This window comes from Corvus moneduloides, chromosome 2 (assembly GCF_009650955.1).
Source record: "Corvus moneduloides isolate bCorMon1 chromosome 2, bCorMon1.pri, whole genome shotgun sequence".
NCBI classification, from domain to species: domain Eukaryota; kingdom Metazoa; phylum Chordata; class Aves; order Passeriformes; family Corvidae; genus Corvus; species Corvus moneduloides.
In genome coordinates this window covers 55,289,746-55,316,754 of record NC_045477.1, presented here as the reverse complement: position 1 = coordinate 55,316,754, position 27,009 = coordinate 55,289,746, and the positions used below count along the sequence as shown (strand labels likewise).

The window sequence follows — 27,009 nt, the reverse complement described above, 5'->3', positions numbered from 1 at the left end:
GAGCAAAATCCCACAGCTGTGCGCAGGGAAGCTGGACCGTGAATGAGTTTGGGTCACAGACCCACGGGGCAGGGTGGTGTGCAGTGACCAGGACCTTACACTTATGTTGAAGCCAGTGGAGCAAACTCAAAGTGGTTGCTGAGCAACAAAGGAACCTGATAGTGCTTGGTGCCATTTGGGAGGAACCCTGGTGCAGCCAAAGGATGCTCACTCACCACCCCACAAAACACTTCTGCTGTGCCTCAGTGGCTGTTGTTTACCAGAAGGTATAAGCAGGCGAGTGTTTGACTCCAAGTATTTGCAGGTAACTGCAGAAGCAATCACTTCCAGGCTGTCTGCATGAACCTGGCCCTGCTAGGAGGAAGGAAGAAAGAGGCATCACTGGCTGCTTTCAGTGACCAGTGAGGAAAAAGCTACTCATAAACAAATTATCAGTGGTGCCATGCACCACTAACATGGCAGGACACTGAGCTCTCCCCTCACAAAGCAGGAACTAGGGCCTACAACTTCTACAGCAGGAGACAGGCAGAGGTTGCAAAACCATTTTTTCTACCTCCATGATGTAGAGTTGACAGATGCTGCCTTCACTGTTGTCAAACTGACTTTTACATGATTCCTAATCTTGCTGGTTTTCAAAGCAGTGAAAAAGGCACCGAGTGATAAAGACAGAGGCTCTTGGAGGGGCTCCTGCTCAGGGCAGGTTTCCCTGCTCAGCATTGCAGCCATCACAAATCACACTCCTGCCAGCACACACTCTAACTATTTCCCTTTCCACTGTGTGTACTTCAGCACACTGCTTTATAAAGCAAGTACATCTGTTCCAAGGTCATTTATACAAGGGGTGTTAAGAGATAAAAAGAGCACCTTGTTGTATTTAGTACTAACAAATATCAGCTATTTCCTACATGAACTCATGGGCCTAGCTGTTACAGATGCTTAACGGCTCACAGATAAAACTTTCTAAGAGGAGAGAGTTTATTTTTAAATCCAGAAGGCAAAACAAAGGTCAAAGTAGAACTCCTAGAGATTAATAAAGATCCAAAACACCAAGAATTAGCACTGTAAATTCTTCTTACTAGTCTTTAAACAGATTAACAGCTTCACTGTTTATCATTATACTCCAGCTAGAATTTTGAGGTAGGTATAAAGTCATCTACTTTAAGAGAGTTTAAGAGGAAACCTGGATCCAGGATCTAAAACCTGCAGTGCACAGACACAGAAAAATACTGCAAAGTAGGTAACTGCAATGCAGGAATAAGTTTTCTCAGCAAACTAGCCCCAAAAGAGATGGTGATGGGGAATGAGATTTTCAGTCCACTTGTACCATGAAGATGAGGGTGTAAAAATGTACTAACAGTGGTACAAGAAGCACCAGAAAAGCCCAGCAAAACATCTCAGTAAATTCTGAGTGAGCACTGTTGTTATAGCAAATGGCTATTAAATGATTGCAAAGGCTATAATCCTGAAAGTCATCAGCCAGGACGATCACACAGCTCTGTAGCTGTGTATCAGAAGGTACCTGCACAAATGGAAACATACCAGAGATCTGAGAACACAAAGGACATGACAACTTCCAAAGGACATTGTGGCAGAGAGAGCTTTTGCTTTCTCCCATCTGTCAGATCAAAACACAACATATCAGCAATGAGAGCCTTCTGGAACATTTCTGGGACATCCAAGCAAATGGGTCTGCTAAGTAAAGGAAAAAGGGGTGGGGGGAAAGGGGTGTTAAGCAATCAATCACTTGAATGAATTGGGCTTGTAAGATGCAGACGCAGGAACAAAGTGCAGCTGTTGAGAGAAGCAGTAGGTTTTTTCAGCATGTCTTATTCAAGGACAAAAGGCCCATCCAGAAACTCTTGCCAACCTGTAAAGTATTCAAAATTGAAGCTCAGAGGGCAACATGCTGGTTAACTGGACAGGCTGCATTGCCTTGAATTGTATATAAAAGAACAGCAAGACTAAGACCCACTTTTTCTCATTACTACCATCCTCTTCTCCACTGTTATCTTGCCAAAAGAAGCCCACTTAAGTCTCTGGGCAGGGATGATTTCTGCAGTAGGATTGGTTCCATTTTCCTTTCAACAACTTTTAGGGAATTACATGATTTCTCTTGGTTCGGGAGTGAATGAGTACCCTCCTCGTGCCCACAGAGATGCTGTTGTCAGCTGCCCTCTAGCTTTCACCTGCAGCTTTTGGTGGAAGGCAAAGAGAAGCAGCAAATCCTTTAGTCCCAGTCCAGTCAGTGGGACAGTGGGAGCTTTCAAATTCAAGATCATAATTAGATGAAAAGCCATTGTAGGATGGGACATTATCTCTCTCTCTCTCTCTCTCTACCTATCAATCTATCATGCTGCCTCCCCTCTTATGAAGACAACTCCAGCACAATGAGGTAACTGCAAGTTACAGATTAATGTTGCAGTAAATTTGATTTCCACTTACTTCAGGCTTACTGACCCTCAAAAATCCCACCTCCATGCCCAGCTCTGAATGGAAATCCTAGAGCACACAAGTCAAATACTGTGTCTGAATCAACAAGCTACTGGTGAGAGAAGATTCTCTAACACAGTGGGGGGAGAAAAAAACACTTCAAAATAGAGAAAACAGATTCCTTTCAAGTCTTGGTTTGGTTTTGGGGTACCAGGAGAAAAACATACTGAAAAGTGTTTTTTGCTTGATGTGGTCTATTTTAACACAGAATTCAGCAATGGTCCAGTCACATTTGAGAGATTGGTAAGTGTAAAACGCACACATCATTTTTGTAGTCTTTCATGAAGAGGGTGCCTAGAAAGGAATTTTTCCAAACAGATGAAAAATTCATCTGAAATAGTCATGCAGTGCATGCACAGCAAAAAAATTAATTTTAGGCCATACAGGAAACAAAAGGATCCTTAAAAAGAAACTATTTCTAACCCAATTCATGCTCTTATCCAGTTCCTAGGCTTCAATTGTCTTGATTTGAGACTCAACAATTTCTATATTGCTTTAGGTCACATCCTCAGGAATTCTTTTACTAATTTTTAGTCCTTCTAGTCCTTAGTGTTTTTAGTCTAGATGGTCTTAGGACTTCTGAAACTCTTCAAGATGGGATTTTATTGTCACTGACTCTGAATAATTTTTTTGGGTTTTATACATGACAGCAGCTTACAGATATATCTCAAAAAATGTACCCACAGAGAAGCTTTTAGATGCCCTGATATTTAGAAAAAGTGGCAGGGGCATTAAACACTCCACCACAGAGGCTCTGGTCAAAAAGCCCAGAGGTCACAAGCAGATGCCTTGGTTTATAGAGACCATGATGCCCAGCAGAGCTTATTAATGGAGATTGGTCCCTCTAGACACCTCTGGTGAAAGCTGAATAATCTGTCAGAGCACAACCCCCAAATCCCTCGTAACACCAGAAAGTTAAGTACAGTAGCAGAGGCTCTGGTCTTTGCTCTACCTGCACCTTTTGCAGCTGAGCTGCCTGTTGCAGGAAATAACTTTCTGGGATCCCATTCAAGCTACAGTTGGACTTGATGATCCTTGTGGATCCCTTCCAACTCAGAATATTCTGAGAGTCTTCTTCTGTGATTCTAGTAGAGAGTGTCCAAAAGAGGGCTACGAATGTGGTGAAGGGCCTTGAGGGGAAGCCGTGTGAGGAGCAGCTGAGGTCACTTGGTCTCCAGCCTAGAGGGGATTGAGGGGAGACCTCATCGCAATTACAACTCCCTCGTGAGGGGAAGAGGAGAGGCAGGCACCGATTTCTTCTGTGTGGTGACCAGTGACAGGACCCGAAGGAATGCCCTCAGCTTGTGTCAGGGGAGGTTTAGTTTGGATACTAGAAAAAGGCTCTTTGCCCAGAGGGTGGTTGGGCACTGGAACCTGACAGAGTTCAAGAAGCGTTTGGACAATGCTCTCAGGGGATGGTTCTGTGCAGGACCAGGAGTTGGACTGGTTGATCTTTGCGGGTCGCTGCAACCCCGCGCTCCCCCGTCAACTTCCCGCTACGGAGAGCGGCTCCCCGGGGAGCCACCGCCCCGCCCCAGCAAGCCCCGCCCCCTCGCCCTCTCGCGCTTCCCATTGGCCGAGGTGCCCGCCCGTCAGCAGCCGTTGCCCTGCGACCGGCCCCGCCCCGGGGAGGAGCGGGCGGCCATGGGGGCGGGGCCGCCCTGGGGGCGGTGCGGGGCCGGCGGCGGGGGGCTCCCGGCGGCACCGGCACCCATGCACGGCGCGGAGGAGGTGGCGGCGGCGGCCGGGGGGTCGCGGGTGAAAGCGGCGAGCACGCAGACCGACAGCATGGCCGGTGAGCCGGGCTGCGGGGGTGGGGGTAGGAGGGCGGGCCGGGGCCTGCCCCGCCGTGAGGGAGCCGCGGCCCCGCCGCGCTGACGGCCGGGCGGGCCGGGCGCGGGCGAGGGGGGTGTGCACTGGCCGGCCCCTCGCGGGTCTGGCCTCACCCACCGCGTCCTTCCAGGGCCCACCCGGTTTGTCCTCTCCTCAGGGGCTCTTCCCGCCTCTTCCCGGGGCTGTTCAGAGAACCCGCGCCTTCCCCCTTCTCCGGTGATGCTTCAGAGAGTACTCCTGCTCCTCACAGACAGTGCAATAAAGTGTATATATACATATATATATATATATATCTACATATGTATATGTATATATATATATATATGTGAATGTGTAAGTGTGTGTATATATAAAGCATATATATACTTATATGTAAGTATACTTTCATATATAAAAATATAGTATATCAATAGTATGTAAATATATAGATACTTTATATATATGCACACTTTATACTATATAGTGTGTGTGTATATTATATAGTGTGTGTATATATATATGCTATACAGTGTATATATATATATATATATAAAGTATATATATACTTCCGTGTATAGTATCTATAAGCATATATCTATACATCCAATAAAAAAGTAATTAAAAAAAATTATCTCTTCCTTCCTCCCCCACCCCTGCTCGACAGCGCCCTTCTCCGTAAGGGCCTTTTGATAACATAAGGTTGTGTTTTGCTCCCCTCTCCACCCCATTACAGCGATTTCTTTTTCCAGCCCTATACCACGTATATTTAATGTGCATACAATGCAATGTGCAGGAAAATGCTCGCCTTCTGAGAGGTGTTCCTACTAACCCCACAGCAGGCCCATGGTATGGGTTTGGTAGAGAACAACTTTCTCACAGGGCTGGGGTTGCCCAGGTGAAGCGGATGCTGATGAATTCCATAGTTCCCGGTGCTGTGGTCCCAAGGTCCCAAGATGTGTTGTATATATGGTTCTCAGACTGAGCACCATGGCAGGGCTGCCAGGTCTCCTGGAAGGGCATATGAGTTTTGTTTCATCCTGGTTTTATGGAAATCCTGCTTCCAAGCAAGCAAAATTGATTAAGTCTGAAAATGGGTTATAGTTTCCTTTTCCCAGGCAGCAGAGTGTTGTCACTGGTAGCTTCCTCCTTGGTGTCAAGCACTTGTTATAAGCCTTTCAGACTTTGGACTAGGAACTCCCACATTACAGCCAGGACATAATCCTGGATCTGAGCCATGTCTGGGTAGGCAGTGCCTTGCTCCTTTTTGCTTCCAGGTGCAGGGTGCAGGAGCAGCAGGGTTTTTTGCACGAGCCTTCATAGCACGCTTTCCCTGGAGCATGCCTCGCCTCACTGAAGCAAGATCCATAACCAGGAGGAATAAAATCATACCTTTGTGTGAAGTAGGCCTGATGCACCTGGAAAGAGCACTCCTTTTATTTGTGGCTTTGCTCTCAGTAGCAGAGAGCCTGATTCCTTTACTTCCCCAGTCTTCTGTAGTTGCTTTTAATTCTGTAAGACATCTTCTGCCTTTTTTCCAGTCCACTTTAATCAGCCTTCTCTTCACCCTGTTGAACTTAAGGAAGTGTTTAACTACCTGAGTGAGTGAAAATGCAAATGCATAGATAGGATAACTGTAACTAAAGGTCTTTCCTTTTTCTTCATAATATTCTCCTGCTTCTCATTATAAATTCATGTCAGGATGTTCTTCAGTTTGTTTCCCATGTGTTTGACAGGTCACATTTGGGTTAGGTGCAAGAAAACAAAGAGTAATTAAAACTTTTATGTGGTGCATGCAGTTTTAAGTCTACTCTGTGTGCCAAATTGTAGTCCATTCTAGAAAACACAAAGGTGTGTGTGTGTGCATTGGTATAACTTGCACTGTTTGTTTTAACTTGCCACTTGGGAACTGTACGTGTGTGTGCTATGACAGGAGTAAACAGGGGTTCTAATGAGAATGAGCTCAAATGCCCATTTAAGAAAACAGATCCTGCTTCTTTAGATGTGGCATGAAGACTTACTTTTACAGTTGGCTTTTAGTTCAAGTGACAACAGATCTTTGTGTGTGCTGCTTGCCATGTACATTTCTAGCACACGTATCTGACTGTGCTAACCAGGTACCCCTTGCAGTGCTTGTGGGGTAGCAGAGCTTGGCAGCCTAAGGAATAGTGCACAATGTGACATCGGATAATGCTGCTGACAGGCCTATCTTTGCTTTCCCAAACCACACTTATGTGTGAAAAAAGCTGCTAAAATACTGTCTGAAAATGGTATTTCAGTCATGGATTGCATATGTTTATCTGCTGTCCTAATTGTTTGGGTTCACCGACATGCCATTAAACTAACCCTCTCCCCCAGCCAGGTAATCTTAGTATCTGATTATGTCTCTTCCAAGCTGCTGGAACTACTGAAAGAATGTTTATCTCTAGTCTGTTCCGTTCTTGCCACTGCCATTTCCTCCTTCGCAAAACCAGTAACATTTGTGGGAAAAGATAGAAACAGAAATAATGCTATTGTCAGACAGCACATGTGAGACCTGCAGAGGAATACGTGTTCATTGCAGCTCTCTGTAAGCACCCCTGAAACAGGGACTGGAGGTTTTTCAAAGACTTAATTAACTTCTTGCCAAGTGTGAGGCAAGATAGCTTTACATGTGGAAGAGTGCAAGCTTTATCGACCAGTGCAGTACTTCCTCTTTTTTCCTTTGTGGGACACTCAGTAATGCTGAGCACTGGCCCTCACAGTCCAACATCCAGATTCTGAATAGAAGCACAGCACAAGGTGGTGCTTCAAGAAGGGATTTTTTGCATTTGGATATTTTGTCAGAAGTGACGGCCTGAGCAAAACGTTTAAATTTTTTTACAAACCTAACCAAAATCTAAGCAGACTGTCAGAATACAGAAGCAGGATCACCAGAATCGATATAACTGGAAGGTTTCATAATGATTCGTCCACTCTTCCTGTGGGCATCAGTGTAAGATCATGGTATGTGCCTGGAAATTTTTGCCCTCTTCTGTGGTGAGCCTGAAGCTGAATCAGAAGCTGTCTCAGATTTCTGTAACCATCTGTGAATCATTTGAGCACATTAAGTTATGTGGGGTCTGATGATCTAGTCTGTGATTTCTGCTCTACACCTCTGAGTCGAACTAACTCACTGAATTTCAGTGAAAGTTTCACCACTTCCTCTTGTTGCACAAGTCTGATCTTTGCATCCAGATGTGAGCATCCTGAGTTGGTAATGACTGCTCTGAAAAGGACAGTGTGGATTTAGCAGCTGAAAGAGCCGAAGGGGTTGATGAACCAGCTTCTGTAGCAGCTGCGGTGTAGAAGGCTTGAAAAATAATGTTAAACAGTGTGGAGTTTCTTTATAAATATTCTCTAATAAATATTTCTTCTTTTTCTTCAAAACAGGTCAAATGCCAAGACTTTCTAAGGTCAATCTTTTTACTTTATTAAGTCTCTGGATGGAGCTCTTTCCCTCGGCTGAGCAACAGAAGAAATCCCAGGTAAAATGTCTGTGCTTACTGTTAATTGGTCTTTCTGAAGAGCTCCTTCAGTGAATTTAACCCAACTGCTCTTTAGATGACACATAGTCAAGATGTAAAAAACAAAACCAACCAAATGTAACAAACTTTTTTCAAATATTTCTTAAAAGTAGAAAAAAATCCAGTGGTGGGAGAAAAACACTAAATGGCTAAATAGCGTGCTATTTCTGAAAAACTTTGAAAGGCAAGGTATATACCCCAAGAGGTGAAGCAAGCCCAAAAAAATGGCAGATGTTTTAAAGAGCATGACAGAAGAGGCGTGGTGTATACCATGTGTGTAAAGTCAGTGTGGTTGTTGGTGTAGAGAGACTCTTAGAGTTACAATGTTCATGACTGTAGATGAGGTTTTTTTATACAGTGGAGGTGCACACAAGTACTTGAAATGTTTACTGATCAAGAACTTGTAGGTAACTGCTTTAGTGACAAGGAAAAGAAACTGCCCTTGAGAGTGGGTCTTTTAAACAGTAGCCAGTTACTCCTCAAAGTCAAGAGGCATTTTCAGACTGACCTGGAACAGGATGTTTCCTTTTGTGATCAGAGTTGTTACTGTGCTCTTTAAATGATTATTGCATTGTGCAGAGCATACCCATGTGCTAAGATCCATAGCACATGTATCAGCCAGGGCAAGAAAAGACAGGAAAATAATCTGAGTGACAATTAGGCCTCATTTTCAGAGCTGGGTATGTCCCAGGCTAGATCCAAAACAGGGATAGATGAGCAGCACCTACAGCCTTCAAAAGCAATTTGAAATTTAGTAATTCAGTTAGAAATGGTACTTGGCTTGTATCTAGAGCTTTAATAAAGTCTCGTTTCTGTAACCACAAAGCAATTGAATAATTTACAGATCTAAGGCAACAGTGTTCAGTAGCAGCTGGATTGCATAATGAGGTCTGTTTCACCAGCTTCATCAAACTAGCTTGTATCCAGTTTCCTCACAATACATGGGAATCCAGCTGTAATAGCTCTCGTCTGTGGTATGCAGACTTCTCCCATGGAAGATTCTTTAGAACCAGGATTCATTACATAAATGAAGAGACAGAAATAAAGCTAAAGAAGATACTGGCTCCCAGGATGGTCAAGCTTAAGACAGAAATTAAATTCATGAGCATTTCCAGGTGTCTGATTCAGAGGAGGTTTCAGCTATAATTGACAGAATTTTCTATGCTGCTTCTGGATTTTGTTACGGGCAAAGCAATGACCAGAAAAAAATCAGGAATTTGTGACAAGTCCCTCTTTGGAGTTTGACAGAGACACAGCACCCTGATATTAACAGGCACATGTGAAAACAAAATGCTTAGGAAAGTGCAGATTGTTTAATGATTCATTTGTACTGAAGAGCTCTATGGTCTGCTGCTGGTTGGTTACTGTTATCCAAGGAAGAGCTGTAATGTCTTTATGGATTCAGTGCTGGAAAAAAGTAAAATAATAGTGATGCCTTTTTCTGTAGGTGAAGAAGAGTGGTCTAGTTGTGGTGAAAAATATGAAGATTGTTGGTCTGCATTGCTCCAGTACAGACTTGCATGCTGGCCAGATTGCACTCATTAAACACGGATCAAGACTTAAAAACTGTGATCTTTATTTTTCCAGAAAACCATGCTCAACTTGTTTAAAAATGATTGTAAATGGTAAGCAATGACTGTAGTAGAGTAGGAGTAAATGTAATGCTTGTGGTTGAAAACAGAAAACGTCTTTTCTCTTTGGGCTGTCTCAGCTGTGAATGCTAATCCCTAGCTTGTGTAGCCTGCATTGATGTTTTCCATAAGGGTGAACGTACATTTCCTGGAGCTGATGGTCAAGAAACTGGGGTTTGCTACCTAGACCATGTTTCTCTGTTATGTGCAACCATTATTACTGCTGGTGTTTGTCTCTCAGCTGGAATGCACTGCTCAGATTCTGACAGTCCTCTTGCACTCTGCCAGGACAACCTTAAGCCTGATGACTAGGCCTAGATTGCTGAATTTTTCCTTGCTTCCCATTGCTTGTCACTGGCACCAGGGAGGAGTGGATTTTTATGCAGAAATCACAGGGAGTACTTAAGGGTTTCCTTTTCCCAAGGGAGATGAAGACAAACCAGATTATTCACTTCCTGAAATGGGATCTGCTGGTACAGCCCTTCTGCAAATACTGATTTTTAATCTCAGCAGCAATGTCTATCAGTGCTAACTTCTTTTGTGTGTTGCTAATTTATCTGTTTGATGCAAGATGCAAAATTAGGCTGTCACAAAGATCTGAGAACTTGGGAAACTCAAATTTTTGTCTGTAGTCTGACTAATAAATTGGATAATGCTTGATACTTGTATCTACCAGCATTTTTGTTGTCTAGACACCCCTTAAGCAGCACTTGGGGCCTCAAAGAAGTAAAACCTGGGTTAGGCAATAGTGTGTTGGATATGAGGTTTATGTTCCACTGAACTTGCAGGGTTTCTTTTGCTGCATTATCTTCTCTTCCAGCCGGGGTGAACAGGATTTCTTACTGGCCTGCAGATCCTGAAATCAGCTTGCAGAACGAGGTATCCAATCCAACAAGCACTGAGGATGCAAAGCTGGATGCCAAAGCAGTGGAAAGACTGAAGTCAAACAGTCGTGCCCGTGTGTGTGTGCTGCTTCAGCCTTTGGTGTGCTACATGGTGCAGTTTATTGAAGAAACTTCCACCAAGTTTGATTTTATTCAGAAAATAGCAAAATCACAGCCTGACTGTAATACTGACTTTTATACTGCATGTAGGCAAGAGAGAATAAAAGAGTATGAAAGTTTATTTCTAATTTCAAATGAGGAAATGCACAAGCAAATATTGATGACAATGGGACTGGAGAACCTCTGTGAAAACCCGTACTTCAGTAACCTTAGGCAAAATATGAAAGATCTTGTCTTGGTCTTGGCATCAGTGGCTGCCAGTGTCCCTGTCTATGGATACTTTGGATTTTACAAGAGTGGATCACAACAAACAAATGAAGCAGACGATCAGTGTTTGCCCCAGGACGTGGCAAGGCACTGTATGATACAGGCCACGCTGCTTGCGTATCGGACAGGTGAGTTGTTACCAGAGCGCAGGAGGAGTGGGGTCTCACCAGTAGAGCGATTTCCTGATTTCTGTCTTGTTCTTCCACACACTTGCTTGAGCAAGCTGCTTGATTCCATTCCTACATGTGTGAAACAAGTGCAGCAGTAATAGTAAAGACTCCCCAGGGGCACACAGTATTGTGTGTGAAAGCTTTCCATGAGGAAATTGGTGCAGGTATTTCACATACAGTGCTGGCAAACCCTGCCCTGCCAACGTGTCCAACACCCTAGTGAAAATAGAACAGAACGACATTTAAATTCTTCAAGCTGCTCTGAGGCTCTTTTTACTAAGGTCTCACAAGATGCTTCTGTTATCCAATAAATGTCAATATTTCAAGCAGATTATGTACACCTCAGAAAAAAGCAGTGAAATAATATCCTTCAGTAGGACATTAAGTACAGTTATATTATGTCTCCTAGCTCTAATCTTATTAGTGGAAGTGCTTATATATCTGATGAGGGTTTTCTTTGCGAAGATGCTGGAGTTTTATGTCCAGGCTCCTGAGGTGGAAGGATAGTTATTGACTTTCTCTTGACAGAGATGAATTCTGTTACCTACTTTATTCTCTCTGGGTACCGATGCAGGAGACTGCTAAGTTTTTCCAGAGAACAGAATATGAAGACTTCAAACTTGATGGTACTCCTCAGTGATGTTTTTGTACTCTAGATGTGATAGTTGCTTTTTTTAAACCATTGAAACAAATAAATAGTACATATATAAAGGTTAAACCAAAACTCATCCCCCAACACGCACATCTAGACCCAACCTATTAAGTCAGGTACCCTCAGCAAATTTTGTCTCCAAAAATTGCAGAGGAGATCACATTTTTTAGATGTAATTCAGGAGTTTCATGGAACCAGTTATGAGTTCTTTGTACAGCTGCTGTTATACAGAACAAGATGGAATGACCAAGCTTGAGTATTCATTCTTGGGGCAGCAAAGTTCAGGTTTATCTGTAGTATTCAGATAAATAATGTAATATTCAGCCTGGACTCAGGTCTGGTTTTTGAGCCAACTCTTATTACACTGTAATGAAATTAAAATAAATAGCAGCTCACACACACATATTTAGATGCTTTACACTATTATATAGATGGATATAAGGGGAGCAAGAATATAGGATGTTTTCTATGCTGGTTTAATCAGTCATTATCATCTTGCTCACTTCATCAGTGACTAATAAATATGCAGAATATAAATGTAGTCAGCTTTGATATAATACATCTTTGCCAGGATGACCCCAAAGACCCTCTTTGAGTGGTTGCATATTGTAGTGATATTAAGGATGATGGAAACAAGTAATGGAAGCAGTGTGTTCTGCAATATTAATCAATGGAAGCCTGAAACATTTTTTTCTCCTTGATATGCGCTGTTTTAACTGGTCAAGATTCTCATCAATAGCTACTGGGGAAGATTTTCAAGTTCCATAAAAACCATCAAAGTCACATAATGAAAGCTCTGCACCAGTTTTTCTATGGTGGTAATAGAATACACCCCCAAAATCTAATTGTTAATATTTTGTCTCTGAATTGGGTGTAAAACAGAACTCATTTTGATAGGACTTCAGACCACAGAACCATAAACTTAAAGAATGGCAGAAATTAAGTCATTAAGTAGTATGAACCTATCCACACATATTCTTTGCACACATTTTCTTAGCTATGTGTTGGTTGCTTTGTTGCATTCGTGAACAAATGTACACAGTAAAGCCTTAGAATGACTGCCTTGCAGTTAGAGCACAACCAGCTTTTACAGTAGACTCACGTGATTTCAAAGCTTTTAATCTTTCTGCATTTCTTCCCTCCTGTCCACAAAGCAGCAATAACTGTTATTCCTTACTCTAGGAAGTCATATGTTAATGTATAGGTAACTCAGAAGTGCTTTATTTGTTATTTACTCCTAAAATGTTATGTATTTTAGAGGATCATAAAACGGGAGTTGGAGCTATTATTTGGGCAGAAGAAAAATCAGTAAGTATTGAAAAGAGTTACTTTTTCTTGCACTCACAATTCATACACTGGCTTTGAGCTTGTTATTTTCCTTGAAGTCTATACAGTCCTGTTTTTCATACACACACAGGTTTAGTAACTACGTTAGTGACTGGTTCATTGTTATGCTTTAAGATGAAGGGGAAGTATAAATGATTTTAGTAACTATGACAGTCTTTCCGTCTGGATTTTCAGTACGCCTGCTTCCCTAGTCGTTGTCAGTTATTCCAGATATCCTGGCTACAAGGTTTTGCCACAGGTGCTGATCAGGCAGCATGTGTCCTGCATGGTCCCTCTTTGCAGCTCTTTTTAGGAGAGGTCTCAGTGCAATTATAGCCTGACAGTCTCCTGCAGCTTCTTGTTGCAGTTGAAACGCTGTACGGGCTGTAGCACATTCCTTTTTGGATCAAAGTGGTATTTTTCTACTAATATTGTTACAGTGCTTTTTCCCATCCAAACAGAAAGTTTTTGTTCATATCTCTGCTTATGCATGTTACCAATCCCAGGAAGCTTCATTCTTCATGCAGCTGCAATATACTCTTCATTTGTTTTTAACACTTCAGTCATCAGCTGCTGATTGCGGTTTTGTTTCTTTTTCTGATTTCAATCCCCGATTGCCTCTTATCAGCCCAGTGGTCACCGGGTCTATTGAGAGATGGCAAAACATGATCTGGCACATCAGGGATGAACTCCAGCTGTCTTTAATTGTGTACATTGTTAAGGAATAAATCCTTCAGACTTCTTGTCCCTATTACTTGTCAGTATTACTTGCCAAAAGGAAAGCCTCGAAAGCCTGGTGCAGGTAACTGAAGCGTTACACTTTGCTTGTGTGGCTCCTACAGGGCTCAGTGGAAAAGCTTCATACAGTCATTGAGCAGTTGGCAAGAGCTGAACTGTCTGATCATACAAAAGTATACATTGCACAGCACTTTGACTAAGAACTCAGTTTAAATACCTCCAAATGTGATGCTTTGTTTACTGTTGCAGAGAGGCTGTGATGGAACAGGAGCCATGTATTTTGTAGGCTGTGGTTACAATGCCTTTCCTGTTGGATCTGAATATGCTGATTTTCCACACATGGATGATAAGCAAAAAGATCGGGAAATCAGAAAGTTCAGATACATTATCCATGCGGAGCAGAACGCCCTGACATTCAGGTAATGGATTTATTTTTACCACTGAGAAGAATGAGATGGTTTGGAAACAACTCCATGACAATGAATGTTGTGGTTTAAGCCCAGCTGGGAAGTACACACCAGGCAGCCTCTCGCTCACCCCCCTGCCCTGCTGGAATGGGGAGAAGAATCAAAAGTAAAACTTGCAGGTTGAGACAAGGACCGTTTAGTAATGGAAACAAATTAAAATTTATTAATAATAGTAAATAATAATAAATAGGAAACCCAAGGTAAAAACAAGTAATTCACAATACAATTGCACACCATCCACTGATCAATGCCAGACCCCATCCCTGAACTCTGATCAATGTCTCTTCCAGGTAACTCCCTCAGTTAATATACTGGGTGTGACACTCTTTAGCATGGAGGAATATCTTTTTGGCCAGTTTGGGTCACTCTTCCCACGTCTTGTGCAGCTCCTCACTGCCAGAATATGCCAGACTATGAATCAAAGCACTTGATTCAGAGTAAGCACTACGTAGCAATAACTAAAACATCAGTGTGTTTTCAACATTATTCTCATACTAAATCCAAAAGACAGCACTGCACCAGCTGCTGAGAAGAAATTAATTGTGTCCCAGTCAACACTTGGACAATGTGTGATGTCTCTGTGATGAACTGTGGATTGCAATCGCAGTATTTTTTATGCCTGTGATGTAGAAGTTGGATGTGTATGGACACAGTCAGCTCCTGGGGTTTCCTCAGATTTCTTGTAAGAACCTGGGTTTTAAAGGATATTGGCTCCTTCAGTTATCCTTCAGATACAAGCCACTGGCTCTGCTTCTTGCTAGACCATGCTATAACCTGTAATGTGGAAGGGTGGCAGTTGATGAAGCTTCTAACAATAATAGGTGTGGAGACATGGGATGGGTGTTGCTCCCAGGTAGTGAAACCAAACCAGATTCCATTGTGTACTTGTGCACTTGATTAGGAATAAATTGATTCTGAGAGTAAATACCACTTTTTGCTTGCTTTTTGAGGTATCAAACTTGTCACAATTCAAAACTATCAAGATACAAACTCTGAAATTCTGTTTTCTGACTGCTTGTAGGTGTCGAGAAATAAAGCCAGATGAGAGAAGCATGATATTTGTCACAAAATGTCCATGTGATGAATGTGTTCCTTTAATTAAAGGAGCTGGTATCAAGCAGATCTATGCAGGAGATGTTGATGCTGGAAAAAAGAAAGCAGACATATCCTATATGAAGTTTGGTGAACTTGAGGGTGTAAGCAAATTCACAGTAAGTGTCTATATGTACTGTACTCTAAAAACTGGGGGCAGCATTGATGGGAGAGTGGAGTGAGCAGTCATCTACAGCCAGCATAGAGGAGCGCTGTGCTGTTTAGTCAGGTGAGTGGAATTGAGAGGTTGCTCCGTCACAATTCTGGGGAGTAGTGCTGTGCCATGTGCCAGATGATGGGGCCAAGCCCCTCTGTTTCCTGTATCTACATGGAGGATTTCCCTCTAACTTGCTGTTGTTGGAGGTGGTCTCTTCACATGGTGAAGTTCTCTCCAAGCCTTCCCTGTCATAGCATGGCAGCTGATGCGGGAGGTCACTGTGTGATTTTGTTGGCCCTTCCAGCAGCTCCTGAAAGAGCTGCAGTGGGTTTCGAATGTGGCCAAGTTCGCCTGCAGTCAGGGCACTCACCATGACAAACTGCAGCACTGTCGGTGTGAGCAGCCTCATTCCCCCTTCTCAAGGGAGCTCATGTCTGCATGCCTTAATAGTTATTTGTCCTCAAAGCAAGTGTGTGTTCAAGAGGGAGTCCTTCATTTCCCACCTCACCCCTAGTCATGCCTTTCAGTGAAGGCCTGTAGGGTACTTTTCCTTTCTCCCTTTGCTCCTTATTCTGTCTTCTGAAATAAGTAACCATTTTCTTCTTCTTTTACCAGTGGCAACTAAGTCCATTGCACACTAATGCCCTTGAATTCCATGACCCTACAGCCAGGGAAAGTAAGTATTTTTTCATTAATTCATTTTATGACTGAACTCAATAAGTGAGATCACATTTTAAACAAACCTGATTCCCTCTGGGATTGTTTAGTTTTAATTAGTCTTGATTTCAGTGAGTTAAATTTTGCTATGAAAACTTTTCTGAGTTTTTTGAATAGATGAGCTAACTGTAACAGGTAATAACTAACTGTTGTAGGTGAACTAACTTGTAACAAAATGCTTGGCATTGACACATTACAAAATCTAGCAATGTTATTATGGAGGTCAGCAACATGCTGTTTGGCATGCAGATCATTTCAGACTACTTGACCATGTTTTAAATTTTGTTCTATGAAGACTTTTTATATTGTGTTCTATCAAGAGTACCATTATTTTTCAAGAGAAATTGGACTGGACTCCTTCAAGTCATTTAAGTATGTTCTGCAGAACATTTCAGTGCTTTTACATTTGTGTATATATATGCACATGTATAATATAAAGGTCACAAAATCGTTGTTGACATGCACCTCTGTAGCAAGGGAGCTGTCATCGTCTCAAAACAGTTTAGATAAGTCTTACTTCGAAGCCTTTTTGTGCTACAAAAAGGGACTCACCATAGGCGTCTACTGTCAGCTACCAATCCTTAAAATGTTACTTATCCAGAGGGGAAAACAACATGGAAAATGGCAACTAAATAATTTTTGTGCCTCAAGCATGAAGATGCAGTGTAAAGATGCATTGAGTACCATGCCAGGAGCATAAAAAAGACTGAAGGTTGTTTTTGTGGCCCACAAATAGCCACGTACTCCAAGCAAATTCCTAACATGTACTGAGATAGATTAGTGGAGAAGTCTCTTTGTTAGCTACTTCCTTATGGGCTGGGGGAAGGGGGGCATGGAAGGGCTTAGAGTAGTGTTTATAGCACTAGTGATCACTGCAAAATGTTAGGGCTTGTTTGTCCCTCTCTCTCTTCATGGTTTTTAGACCCAGCTGGAGACAGATTCATCCTGGCATACTTTGTTTGACAACTTTTAACAGGGCTCATTTCTCTAACTGTTTTCTTTAATGTGATGTGCCTCCATTTTCAATATTGAACTGGTTTAAGTTCTCTCGTTCCTTAGTGTACTCCTCTTTGCTATGACTATTGTATGTTCTTCTGTAAGGGGAAGAAGACAATCTCCATCCCATTCCCCACTCCCAGTATTCCACTGTGCCTGTCCATGTTGAGTATTAGGCTATACTTGCTGTTGTATTAATGTTCCATGCATGTTTTTTTCTTTAGATGGGGTCCAGAAAACAAAATCGCTGGATGACCAGCAGCACCAAAGCAAGAAACTGTGTCTTGGTCATTACTGAATAATTAAGCACTTCCTGCAGTCTTGCTTCATACTTTTTGTAATACAGCCTGTTTGCACTTTCAAATAAGGAAGAGTTTTATTTATTGTTTGGAAAGTGAATTTTAGAATAAGTTTATTTATGATGTCTTTAATGTTTTACAGCATTACCTGAAGGTCTTTTTAATTTAGAAGCTCCTGGCGAAAAAATGCTGCTTGTATTTTCTGTGAAAGTAACTGGGTGGCTGATCATTTTTAACACATTAAAAAATATACTGAAAGTTTATTGGTGGTAGATCAGAGTAATAATAAAATGGTGTCTTATTTGCTTGGTATATGGATTGAGGGAATGGATTTATAAGTTCTGGGCTAGCAAATGGCAGAAATAAGCTGTAGTTCTTCAAATACAATCATCAAGGGAATCTTTTAGGAAATGGTAGATAAATAATCACCAGCAACTATCTCTGTTCTTGGAAGTGGCTTTTGCCTCTCAGTCTGCTTCTCAGTATGAAGAACACAAAACCATTGGGATAGCAATCATTGCTAGGTAAATGACTTGGAGACCAGTCTTGTCTCTCATATACACTTCCTACCATAGCAGCAGAGCTGTTCAGTTTTGTGGTACTTGCCTTGCTGCTCTGTGTGCTTCCTCAAGTGTAGTCCATCTGAGTTAATGAACACAAAGATTAGCTTTGCTTTTTCTCAATTTCTGGAGGCAGGCATAAAAGATTTGGCTATATGCATCTCACTGGCACCTACATACATGTGAAGATTGCTAGCGTTGAGGTTTTGTTAACCTTCACTAACAGGCTCCTAGACTACAGAAGCTAGTAAATCACCAATGTCCTGTTGTTTCTTAGATAGGATGATCTGTACCAGTGGAATAGCCCAGATCTTTTCAGGTGCCAGTCTCTTGGATGACTACACTACAAGGGTGACATTGAAACAGCTAGTGAAACTGCAGCTTAGTGTTGTTGCTAGTTTAGAGGGGGTAAGTAATGTGTAACCAGAACAAGGAGTTGCACCCAGAATCTTTTGAGAGTTCTCTCTCCTAATTCCCATCTGTTTCCTGCTTTGAATCTGACCTCTAACTGTTTGTTTTAGCAGATGTTCCAAGACTTTCTGTTCACTCCTTTGCTGAGCTCTCAAGTGCAAATACCATAAATCTTTTTCTGCTCTTGCTGGTAGGATATGTAAACAGCTCTTTCCCAGTTCTTTCATGCATCTTGTCTTTGCTGCCCTTCTTAAAATCCTGGAAGGGAAATCATGTCTTAAGATGCACCTGTAGGTTCTTTTTGTTTCTTTTAGGTTTTGGGAAAGCTTGGAACTGGATAGCAGGGCTGTGACTGGATAGTGTACACTGTCCAAATGAGAATAAAAAGTCTGCCCTACTCCACCCACTGAAACCTTGTTTCCATAATCCATTGGCAATGCTCTTCTACTTGAAGTAGAAGCAAGGAAAAACAGGGTGAGGTTTAAGGCCCCTTCAAGTTTTATAGTGATCAGTTTGCTGGTATCAAATCAGTAAAATCTGTATCTTCATAGGAACAGCTGAAATTGAAAAGTCCCTGAAACATCATAGGTGGCCTGGGTACGCAGAGAAGTAAATTAAGTCAAATATCACACACATGAAATAACTACACTGCAGTGAATGCTGCTGGTAATCTCTCCTTCAGGAGGAGTTAAGATTCTACCTTTACTTTTAATTACTTTTTTTAAAAAGAGGAGTTTTTTACAAAACTTTCTGTGAAACTTGGAATTGCTTGTAAGGCTGAAGGCTTGGAAACCTGGCTTTATTTCTGTCTTACTATATTCTGCAGATTCTTCCAGAGGCTCAAAAATTTCTGTAGGCTCTGATTCTCAGTATAACCCTACTTCTTTAATTTTTACTGGAATTACAAAGTAGGGACTTTATCTTGGCCAACAGGAGCAATGCAAGTGGGGTTCCTCTCAGCCTGGACTCTGTAGGTGCTGTTCTGCTTGTCTGCTTACCAGCCACAGAATACTGGACATCTCCTGCAGTGCTTATTTTGCAAATCAACTGTAGGATATTTGTTTCTTCCATAAAAACTGCAAATTATTTACTCAAGAAATGTAAAAGTTACATATTTTATAGATTGTATGAAATTTCCATATGCATTTTGAGATTCTTTTGTTCATTTCAGAACAATCATTTTAATTGCAGGTATTAACTATCAGTAATATTTGGCCTCCTGACAGAGAATTACAGAAATTCTCTGTTAATTGTCTGCCTTACAGCAAAACATGCTTCCTGCTAATAAATTAATATGACAGTAAGTACTGAAGTGTATTTTTAAGTGCTTTGGGTTATTAGGAACATTACAGAGTGTTTTGGAATGCTCACGCTCCTTACAGGCCCGGTACTGTTTGCTGAGCTGCAGCGCCTCCCTCTGTTCTGCCTGAAGAATTTGTCTCAACGTGAGACTGTGCCTCCTGTAAGCCCTGGGAAAGGGCTGGGATCCCCTTCCTCAGCCTGTGAGGATTGATTTCCTCTTCCTCAGGAGAGTGGGAACTGCATCAGGGAGCACTGCAAGCTGCCACCTCCACAGCCTGTTCTTTGGTGGAAGAGGATCAAAGTGGACAAAGCTTTGACCATCCACCAGTAAAATTGGCCCCTGCTAGCTTCCTGCCTTGCTGCCCTGGAGTTCCTCTACGGGCATATCCAGGTGCCCCAGTTCCCAGTCACCACAGAGCAGAGCGAGATCACTGCGGTGAGAGCTGTGCCAGTCCGCAGTGCGGCTGTAGCGCAGCGAGGCTGTAGCATGAAGTGGGTGATGCTGAGGGTCTGGCCCACCAGGGGTTTCACATCCACTGGGTTCCAGCCCAGGCATATGGACTAAAGGCCTGATAGCCAGTGGAGTGCATTATGGCTATTCCTACAGTTAGTTTTCCTGTTAAGCTGAAAGGAATCCACTCAGTGCCCTCCAAAACTGGTTCATGTCACAGGGCCACATGCCGTAAGTGGGGACAGATGGGAGATGTGTTTCAGAAGTGCTCTAGAACTGAAATGTCATTGTAGACCACAGTGAGCAGTCAGTGGGATACAGCCAGGCTGGCAAAGTGACAGGCTTCCCAGAGCCATGTTTAATGTGGGGACTACTCTGAAAAGCTCTGTAGTCCTCTAAATAGATTTTTTTGTTTCAGCCATTGTGCCTGCAAACCAGACTCCAAATATCTGGCTTTAATTTGTTGGATCCAGTACGGGACATTGCTTGGAGAATAAGAAAGCAAAGAAGACTGATAGTATATGCTGATTTCAAATAGATCTGGGTGAATGTTGTATTGGGTTTGTGTGGCAAGGTTTTGATAGTGGGTGGCTTCTGGGGTTGGTTCTGTGAGATGCTTCCAGAAGTTTTGCCCATATCTGACAGATCCGATGTCAGCCGGCTCCAGGATGGATGAACCTCTGGCCAAGGCCGAGCCCAGCAGCAGCCATGATGGTGCCAATGGGAGAACAGACTTAAGAAGTGGGGAAAAGCTGCACCATTGCAGCCAGAGAGAGGAGTGAGACTATGTGAGAGGAACAGCCCTGCAGACACCAAGGCCAGTGGAGAAGGAGGGGCAGGAGGTGCTCCAGGCACCAGAGCAGATTCCCCTGCAGCCCCTGGTGCAGACCGTGGAGAGTCAGCTGTGCCCCTGCAGCCCATGGGGATCCATGGGGGAGCACGTGTCCCCCTGCAACCCGTGGAGAACTCCACACTGGAGCAGGTGAATGCCCAAGGAGGCTGTGAGCCCGTGGGAAGCCCGTGCTGGAGCAGGCTCCTGGCAGCATCTGTGGGAAGCCAGTGGAGAGAGGAGCCCCTCTGGAGCAGGTTTGCTGGCAGGACTCATGACCCACAATGGAGCAGTTCATGAAGAACTGCAGCCCAAGGGAAGGATGCGTGCTGAAGTTCGTGGAGGACTATCGTCCATGGGAGGGACCCCACGGTGGAACGGGGGAAGAGTGTGAAGGGTTCTCTCCCTGAGGAGGAAGGAGCGGCAGAGACAACGTGTGGTGACCGATCACACTTCCCATTCCTCTTCCCCCTGTGCTGCTGAAGGAGAGAAGGTAGAAAATTCGGGAGCGAAGTTGAGCCCGGGAAGAAGAGGCGGGTAAGGGGAAGTTGTTCTAAGATGTGTTTATTTCTCATTACCCTGCTCTGATTTGATTGGCAATAAATTCTATTAATTTGCCCGGTGCGCCCGCCCCCGCCAGCAGGCAAAGAAAGGCCGGGAGAGGGCGCTGTTGGCAGGGAAATGCCGCCTGGCGAGGCAGCCCGGGGAGCGGGACCCGGGGAGTGCCGGGCTCTGCCGGGATGCCGGGACTCGCGGCGTGCCGGGCTCCGGCCCAGGAGCGGGCAGCGAGTGAGCGGCTCTCGTCTGCCACGTCGTAAAATTTATATTGTATTATTTATATATATTATATTAGTCCACACAAATGTCTTAGGGCTGGGTGTATGAAGGATGGTGAGGCCACACTCTTTCCAGTGGATCCCAGCGACAGGACGCGTGGCAACGGGTACACATGAAACACAGAGAGTTCCATCTAAATATGAGAGGGAAATTCTCTATTGCGAGGGTGACAGAGCACTGAACAGACTTCCCAGATAGGCTGTGGAGTCTGCTTCCCTGGAGACACTCAAAACCCACCTTGGTGCAATCCTGTGCAACCTGTTTCTGCTTTAGTAGAGGGGTTGGACAGGGTGGTCTCCAGAGGTCCCTTCCAACCCCAGCCACTCCATGATTCTCTGATTGTGACCGATTCACAGAGAGTCCTGCTGCTGCAGACGGAACAAGACAAAGGTGTGCTGATGCTCATTGTAAATGTCAGAGTACTCAAGGCAGCTCAAAGCTCATAAATGGGAAGAGGAAAAATTGTGGCTGGCACATCTGTTGTGTAGGTAAGGGGCCTCCACACTTGGCATGCAGCAGCACAGGCTTCACCATGCTTGGGCTGGGAACAGACATGCAGAGGAAAATGCTGAGCATGGCTTTTTCCCTGGGGTATTTTGCAGTGTGACATTTATCTTCTGCACCCCAAGTATCAACTGTTTGTACAGGAAATTTTCCACTTAGATTTCCCAGGGAGCCCGGCTCTGTCTCAGGACTGGGTGGCTTCCTGTAGCTACAGGACTACTGTTGAAGGGATGGTGTCTGTGCCAGCTTCAACATGTTCCTCAGTGGCACAAGTCAGGTATACTAACAACTAAGCCCAAATTTTTCCTCCTTCTTCGCCCTCACTGCTCATCTATCTGTACTTTGGCTCCAGTGAGGTCACCTCACTGCTTTGCCAGTAAATTTTCCTCCAGGGCAGCTAAATTTCTAACTTGGAAGAAAAACAAGGGGTTGAAGAAGTGTGGGGAAACCATGAAGCACTTGAACAATAACTTCAACAAGAGCCAGGCCTTAGGGACATATTACACAAATGCCGGCATAGACGCATTTGCTCCTCCCCAATGTTATTTCAGAACTACCTGAAAGACGTATGTAAGATAGTGTGAATGCCAGTACATTCACCTTCACTTAGTCTTTCATTACTATTGTGGGGCAAGACAGATTTAGCTAGAGAAAACTAAAGCCAGCAGGAAGCAGAGGAGCTTAACTGCATGGCTAGAAGTGGTATGTATTAGCAGGAGAGCTGGGTCTTTTGTTGGAATGAACATATGTCTCTCCTCCCTCTGCAGTGCCTGCTGTCCCCTGGGACATCCTGCTTTCTTGCCTGCTAGTCCCCAGTGTCACTTTCCTTTGAGCCTTTGACAGGAAGGCTGTCAGCCTACAGCAAGAACCTGCTCTGTGCTATGAGCTAATTGTGGCTCTGCCCTTGACACTCCTTGGGGCACAAGGCGAGCCCATCTGGGAATATAAATTTTCTCCCACACCCAGATTTAAAATGGGGAGAAGATGCCTTTCTCCACTTCCCCCGTGGGATTTTGAGAGCCCTGCTCCTTGCAGGCTCCCACTTGTCCCACGCAGGCAGAACCCGTTGGGCATCTGACCATCTGCCTGAGCAAAGGCCAGGTTTGTTTGCTCCCTGCTGGCTGCCGGGGCAGGGCTGTGCCGGGTGTGCCGAAAAGCCCACCCTGACGGCATGTTTGCACAAACAGATGCAGCGGGCTCTGTGTTGACAAGGGTATTTTTAAATCCGCTCCAAACGCTTGTCAAGCCAGCTGTTCTACAAGGCAGTTGAAGGGCATTGCCAAAGCTGAGCGTCAGTAGAGGCAACATACCCAGCGATTTGGAAATAAAGGGCCTCTATTCATAAGAGTTGAGTAAGGCACTTCATGGCCCCAAAGACATGGGGCTGTCTTCTCTGTGCACTCAGAAGAAATAACTCTATTCACTGGCAGACTGGTAGCTCTCCGCAGGAGACCAGCATTGGGGATTTGGGTGGGGTTTGTTTAACTGAGGAGCAGGGCTATGGTGCCGTGACTGAGCTGGTGTCTGTTGTGCAGCCAAAAAACTGTTCCTACTTGTCACCTTGGTGGTCAGGTGCTGATTGTGTCCAACTACTTGTCAAAGATCAACATGCTGGAGGTGCCTACTGGCACGGTGTGGCAGTTAAAATACATGGATTACATTTTTGGCCATGGGACAATGACATTTGGAAATTTCATTCCCAAATCTGTGCTTGAGGGAGAGGCTCTGAAGACAAGCACACCCTATCCCATGGCCCTGTGGGCATCACTACCAAGGTGCAGAACTGGTACACTGAGAGAGAGAGGAGGTTGAGACAGTGTGGGACACCTGGGCATGCCTGATGTGCCACACCACAGCAGGGGTCTGCAGTCTCACAGACAGCGAGGGCAGTGCGGGGCTTTCCTGGGCCAATGCTCAGCAGCAAAGCCCTCCCAGCGGCTGCCAGTGCCCGTAGGGCGATGGAAACAGCCACTGGGCTCTTGTAGCCGTGGTGACGGTGCAAGGCACACCGCTGTCTCACAGGATGTGCTGGCACCCCACCTGTCCCCGTCCCCAGTACGCCGTCATTACTGAGCCAGATGGGAGGAGCTGCCCGCACGCTGGGCCATGGCTGGCACTACACCCCCGGCACAGGCTGTCCCCGTGCTGCCACTCAGTGCGACACAGCCTAAGGTAGGAAAGGCTATTTTTACCGTGGCTTTGGAAAGCCCCTTACAATCAATGCCAGAGAAAGGAGGTGGGTTGTTTGATTGTTTTTCCTCCTCTCACATTCCTGGAAAGAGGGACCAGCTCAAGGCAGGTGCTGCGGAGCAGGCAGGTGCTGCGGAGTCAGGAGGGTTGGGCTCACTGCCTGCCTCTCACTGGGGTTCTTGGGGGAGCTGGGCCAACTCACAGCCCTGTGAGACGCTTGGCTTAGAGCTGTACCATGTGACCAAACTGCTAACCTTGTTTTGGGTTTCCCCTTAGCCTGATCCCATTGTTGCCTGCCCAGCACCAACTGTGCTCAGAGCTGGCTTGGGCTGCTGGTACCTTATGGCCTCACACATCAGACCCTGAGGAACTGGAGCAACTTTGCTGGAGGCAAGGCTCCCCTTCAGCCTGGGCTGGGATGGCAGGGACTTTAGCTCCTTCTCTTCCCCAGGCCACAGCAGCTCTTGCTTGCAGGGTTGCCTCTCACCATGGGGCTGAATCTCCCACTGGAGGCTCTGGGACACCTTATACTCAGTCCGTGGAAACCTGCATCTTTATGCAAGAACTCTTAGTCAAGGAGTGGGAGAGTTACGTACAATTCCCTTTTATGTCACAGAGACCAAAACCTGTATCCTCTCTGCTTCATAACAACTTTCACTGCCCAGCTTAAGATGTTCTGCAGGAAGGTGCTTTCAGCCAAAATGTTGAAGTGCTTCTGCTTCAGAAAGAAAAAGGAAGCATTTGTTGGCCCAGAGAAAAACCATCTCTACTGACCAAACACCACTGCACCCCTTGGAAAGAGGCCTGGGTTCTCTTAGCCCTGCTCCAATTTCACAAGCAAGAGCAAAGCACGTGCTAGAGAACAAATGGGATCTGGATCTCCTCTCCCTCTTGTGAGTGCTGTTATCGTTAGACAACAGAGGTCCAAGTCATTCTTTCCTTCTCATCTGATCTTGTCTCTGGAGAATGCAGATTAAGAGTCTCAAGTGGTCTTAACACCCACATTTGTGGAAGGCCAGAGTCCTTGACCTCTCCCAGGTTCACACCTGCTGCTGTACACGCCAGGACACTCTGGGGAGCCTGTGGCTGCTTCTAATCAGATTTTTCTGATTTCAGCACAAGCTGCCCAAATCCCATGACAGAAGCTTATGGTTCAAAGATTCCTGGCACTCTGCTGAATCAAATAAGGTTTGACATTGCAGGATCATACATTGTTATGTTGCCAGAGATTCATTTGTACAATCCAAACCCCCTGAATGCTGTGTGCGGAATAGAATGGAGAGGCTTCCTTCAGCTTCTTTATCTTTCCAGTTTACAATCTTCTTTCCTGTCTTCACTCTGATGAACCACGTCCCGCAATCACACAGCTCCCTCAGGTAGTAATTTCAGATAAATTGTGAGTTCCTGGTGGGAGCATTCCCTTAGGCAGAAGAACCACCTTGACTGAATTCACCAAAGGAAATTGGGAATTCTATCATTATTTCAAAGTCACACTAGAAAATACCTAATTTTCATTTAATTAGGGATGTGTCCCCACCTGCTGTGAGATATTGTTATGGTGCTTAATTTAATCTTCACCATTTTTTATGCTTTTTATTCTTTCAAAGACCTAAGCAAGTTGAGCTTGGGGAAGACTCAATTACTTTGAGATGCTTTGGCAGTATCTACTGCAGGACCAGCTTCTTGTAAGACAAGCTGCAAGGGCCCTGATATGTGTCATTTTATGTGTAAGACCACTTCTCCCCCCCCACCCCCCCGTTGCAGACACACACACAGATCCCCTTTTTCATAAGCCCTCCTTACCACTTACTTTCTCATGTGGTCCAAAGACTTCTTGCCCTGGAAAAGGTTTCCTTTGCAGAGATGGGGCCCATCGCTCTTCCCTGTTGGCCTGACACAGCTCTTCCTATGCAGACACCAGGGTGTAACCTTGCTGCTCGTGTTACTGCCAGGTTTGGATCTCTTCAAGTGCTCCTCTGTGTCCAGACCATGCAGACAAAGCGCTCACAGCGTGACCCCTCACGGAGTCTCTGGGCACCTCTGTGTGGGTCACGCTCACTTTGTCAAGGGCAGGCCTTCCCCAGCAACACACCATTAGACACTTTCTCGTAGCACAGGCTGGAAGCCCAGTGTTCTCATGTGCCTCCAGAGGCTGAGGCAATGGACATGTGCCTCTGTGTTAATCCAGCCCTGGAGACCAGCCGCACCCCAGGAGCTCAGAGCACAGCCAAGCACCCTTCGGATTCAGCTCCAAATCTCAGAGGATCAGACTTAAATGACGGGCTCCGAGAACTGTGATTCCAGAGATGGTCCGTTATCGACCTGCAAGTGACCACTGCCAGCAAACACCACCCGCGGGGTGGGAGTGAGGCTCATGGCCAGTCTAAGCTGGGCTGGGGCTGCCAGGGCTGCAGAGGTGATGTTTCAGAGAGCATTAGCTCCAAAGGCAGTGCTCATCCCTCTCCATCTGCTGAAACCAGTTGGCAAAGGAGAGAAGGAATTTAGCACTGTATGGAGTCTGGCTATCCAGAATGTCAAGAGGAAAATAAACCCCAGAGACAGAAA

General features: G+C 44.6%; 1 protein-coding gene across 1 annotated transcript; it reads left to right on the top strand.

Moving 5' to 3' along the window:
- Window positions 1-4,203: 4,203 nt before the first annotated feature.
- Window positions 4,204-19,638, top strand: CDADC1 (cytidine and dCMP deaminase domain containing 1). The gene is made up of 9 exons (XM_032099731.1): window positions 4,204-4,285; window positions 7,711-7,805; window positions 9,292-9,469; window positions 10,296-10,874; window positions 12,827-12,876; window positions 13,882-14,051; window positions 15,121-15,310; window positions 15,964-16,024; window positions 17,286-19,638. Exons 1-9 carry the CDS (start codon window positions 4,204-4,206, stop codon window positions 17,357-17,359), a joined length of 1,479 nt encoding a protein of 492 aa, XP_031955622.1. The 3' UTR covers window positions 17,360-19,638.
- Window positions 19,639-27,009: the final 7,371 nt, after the last annotated feature.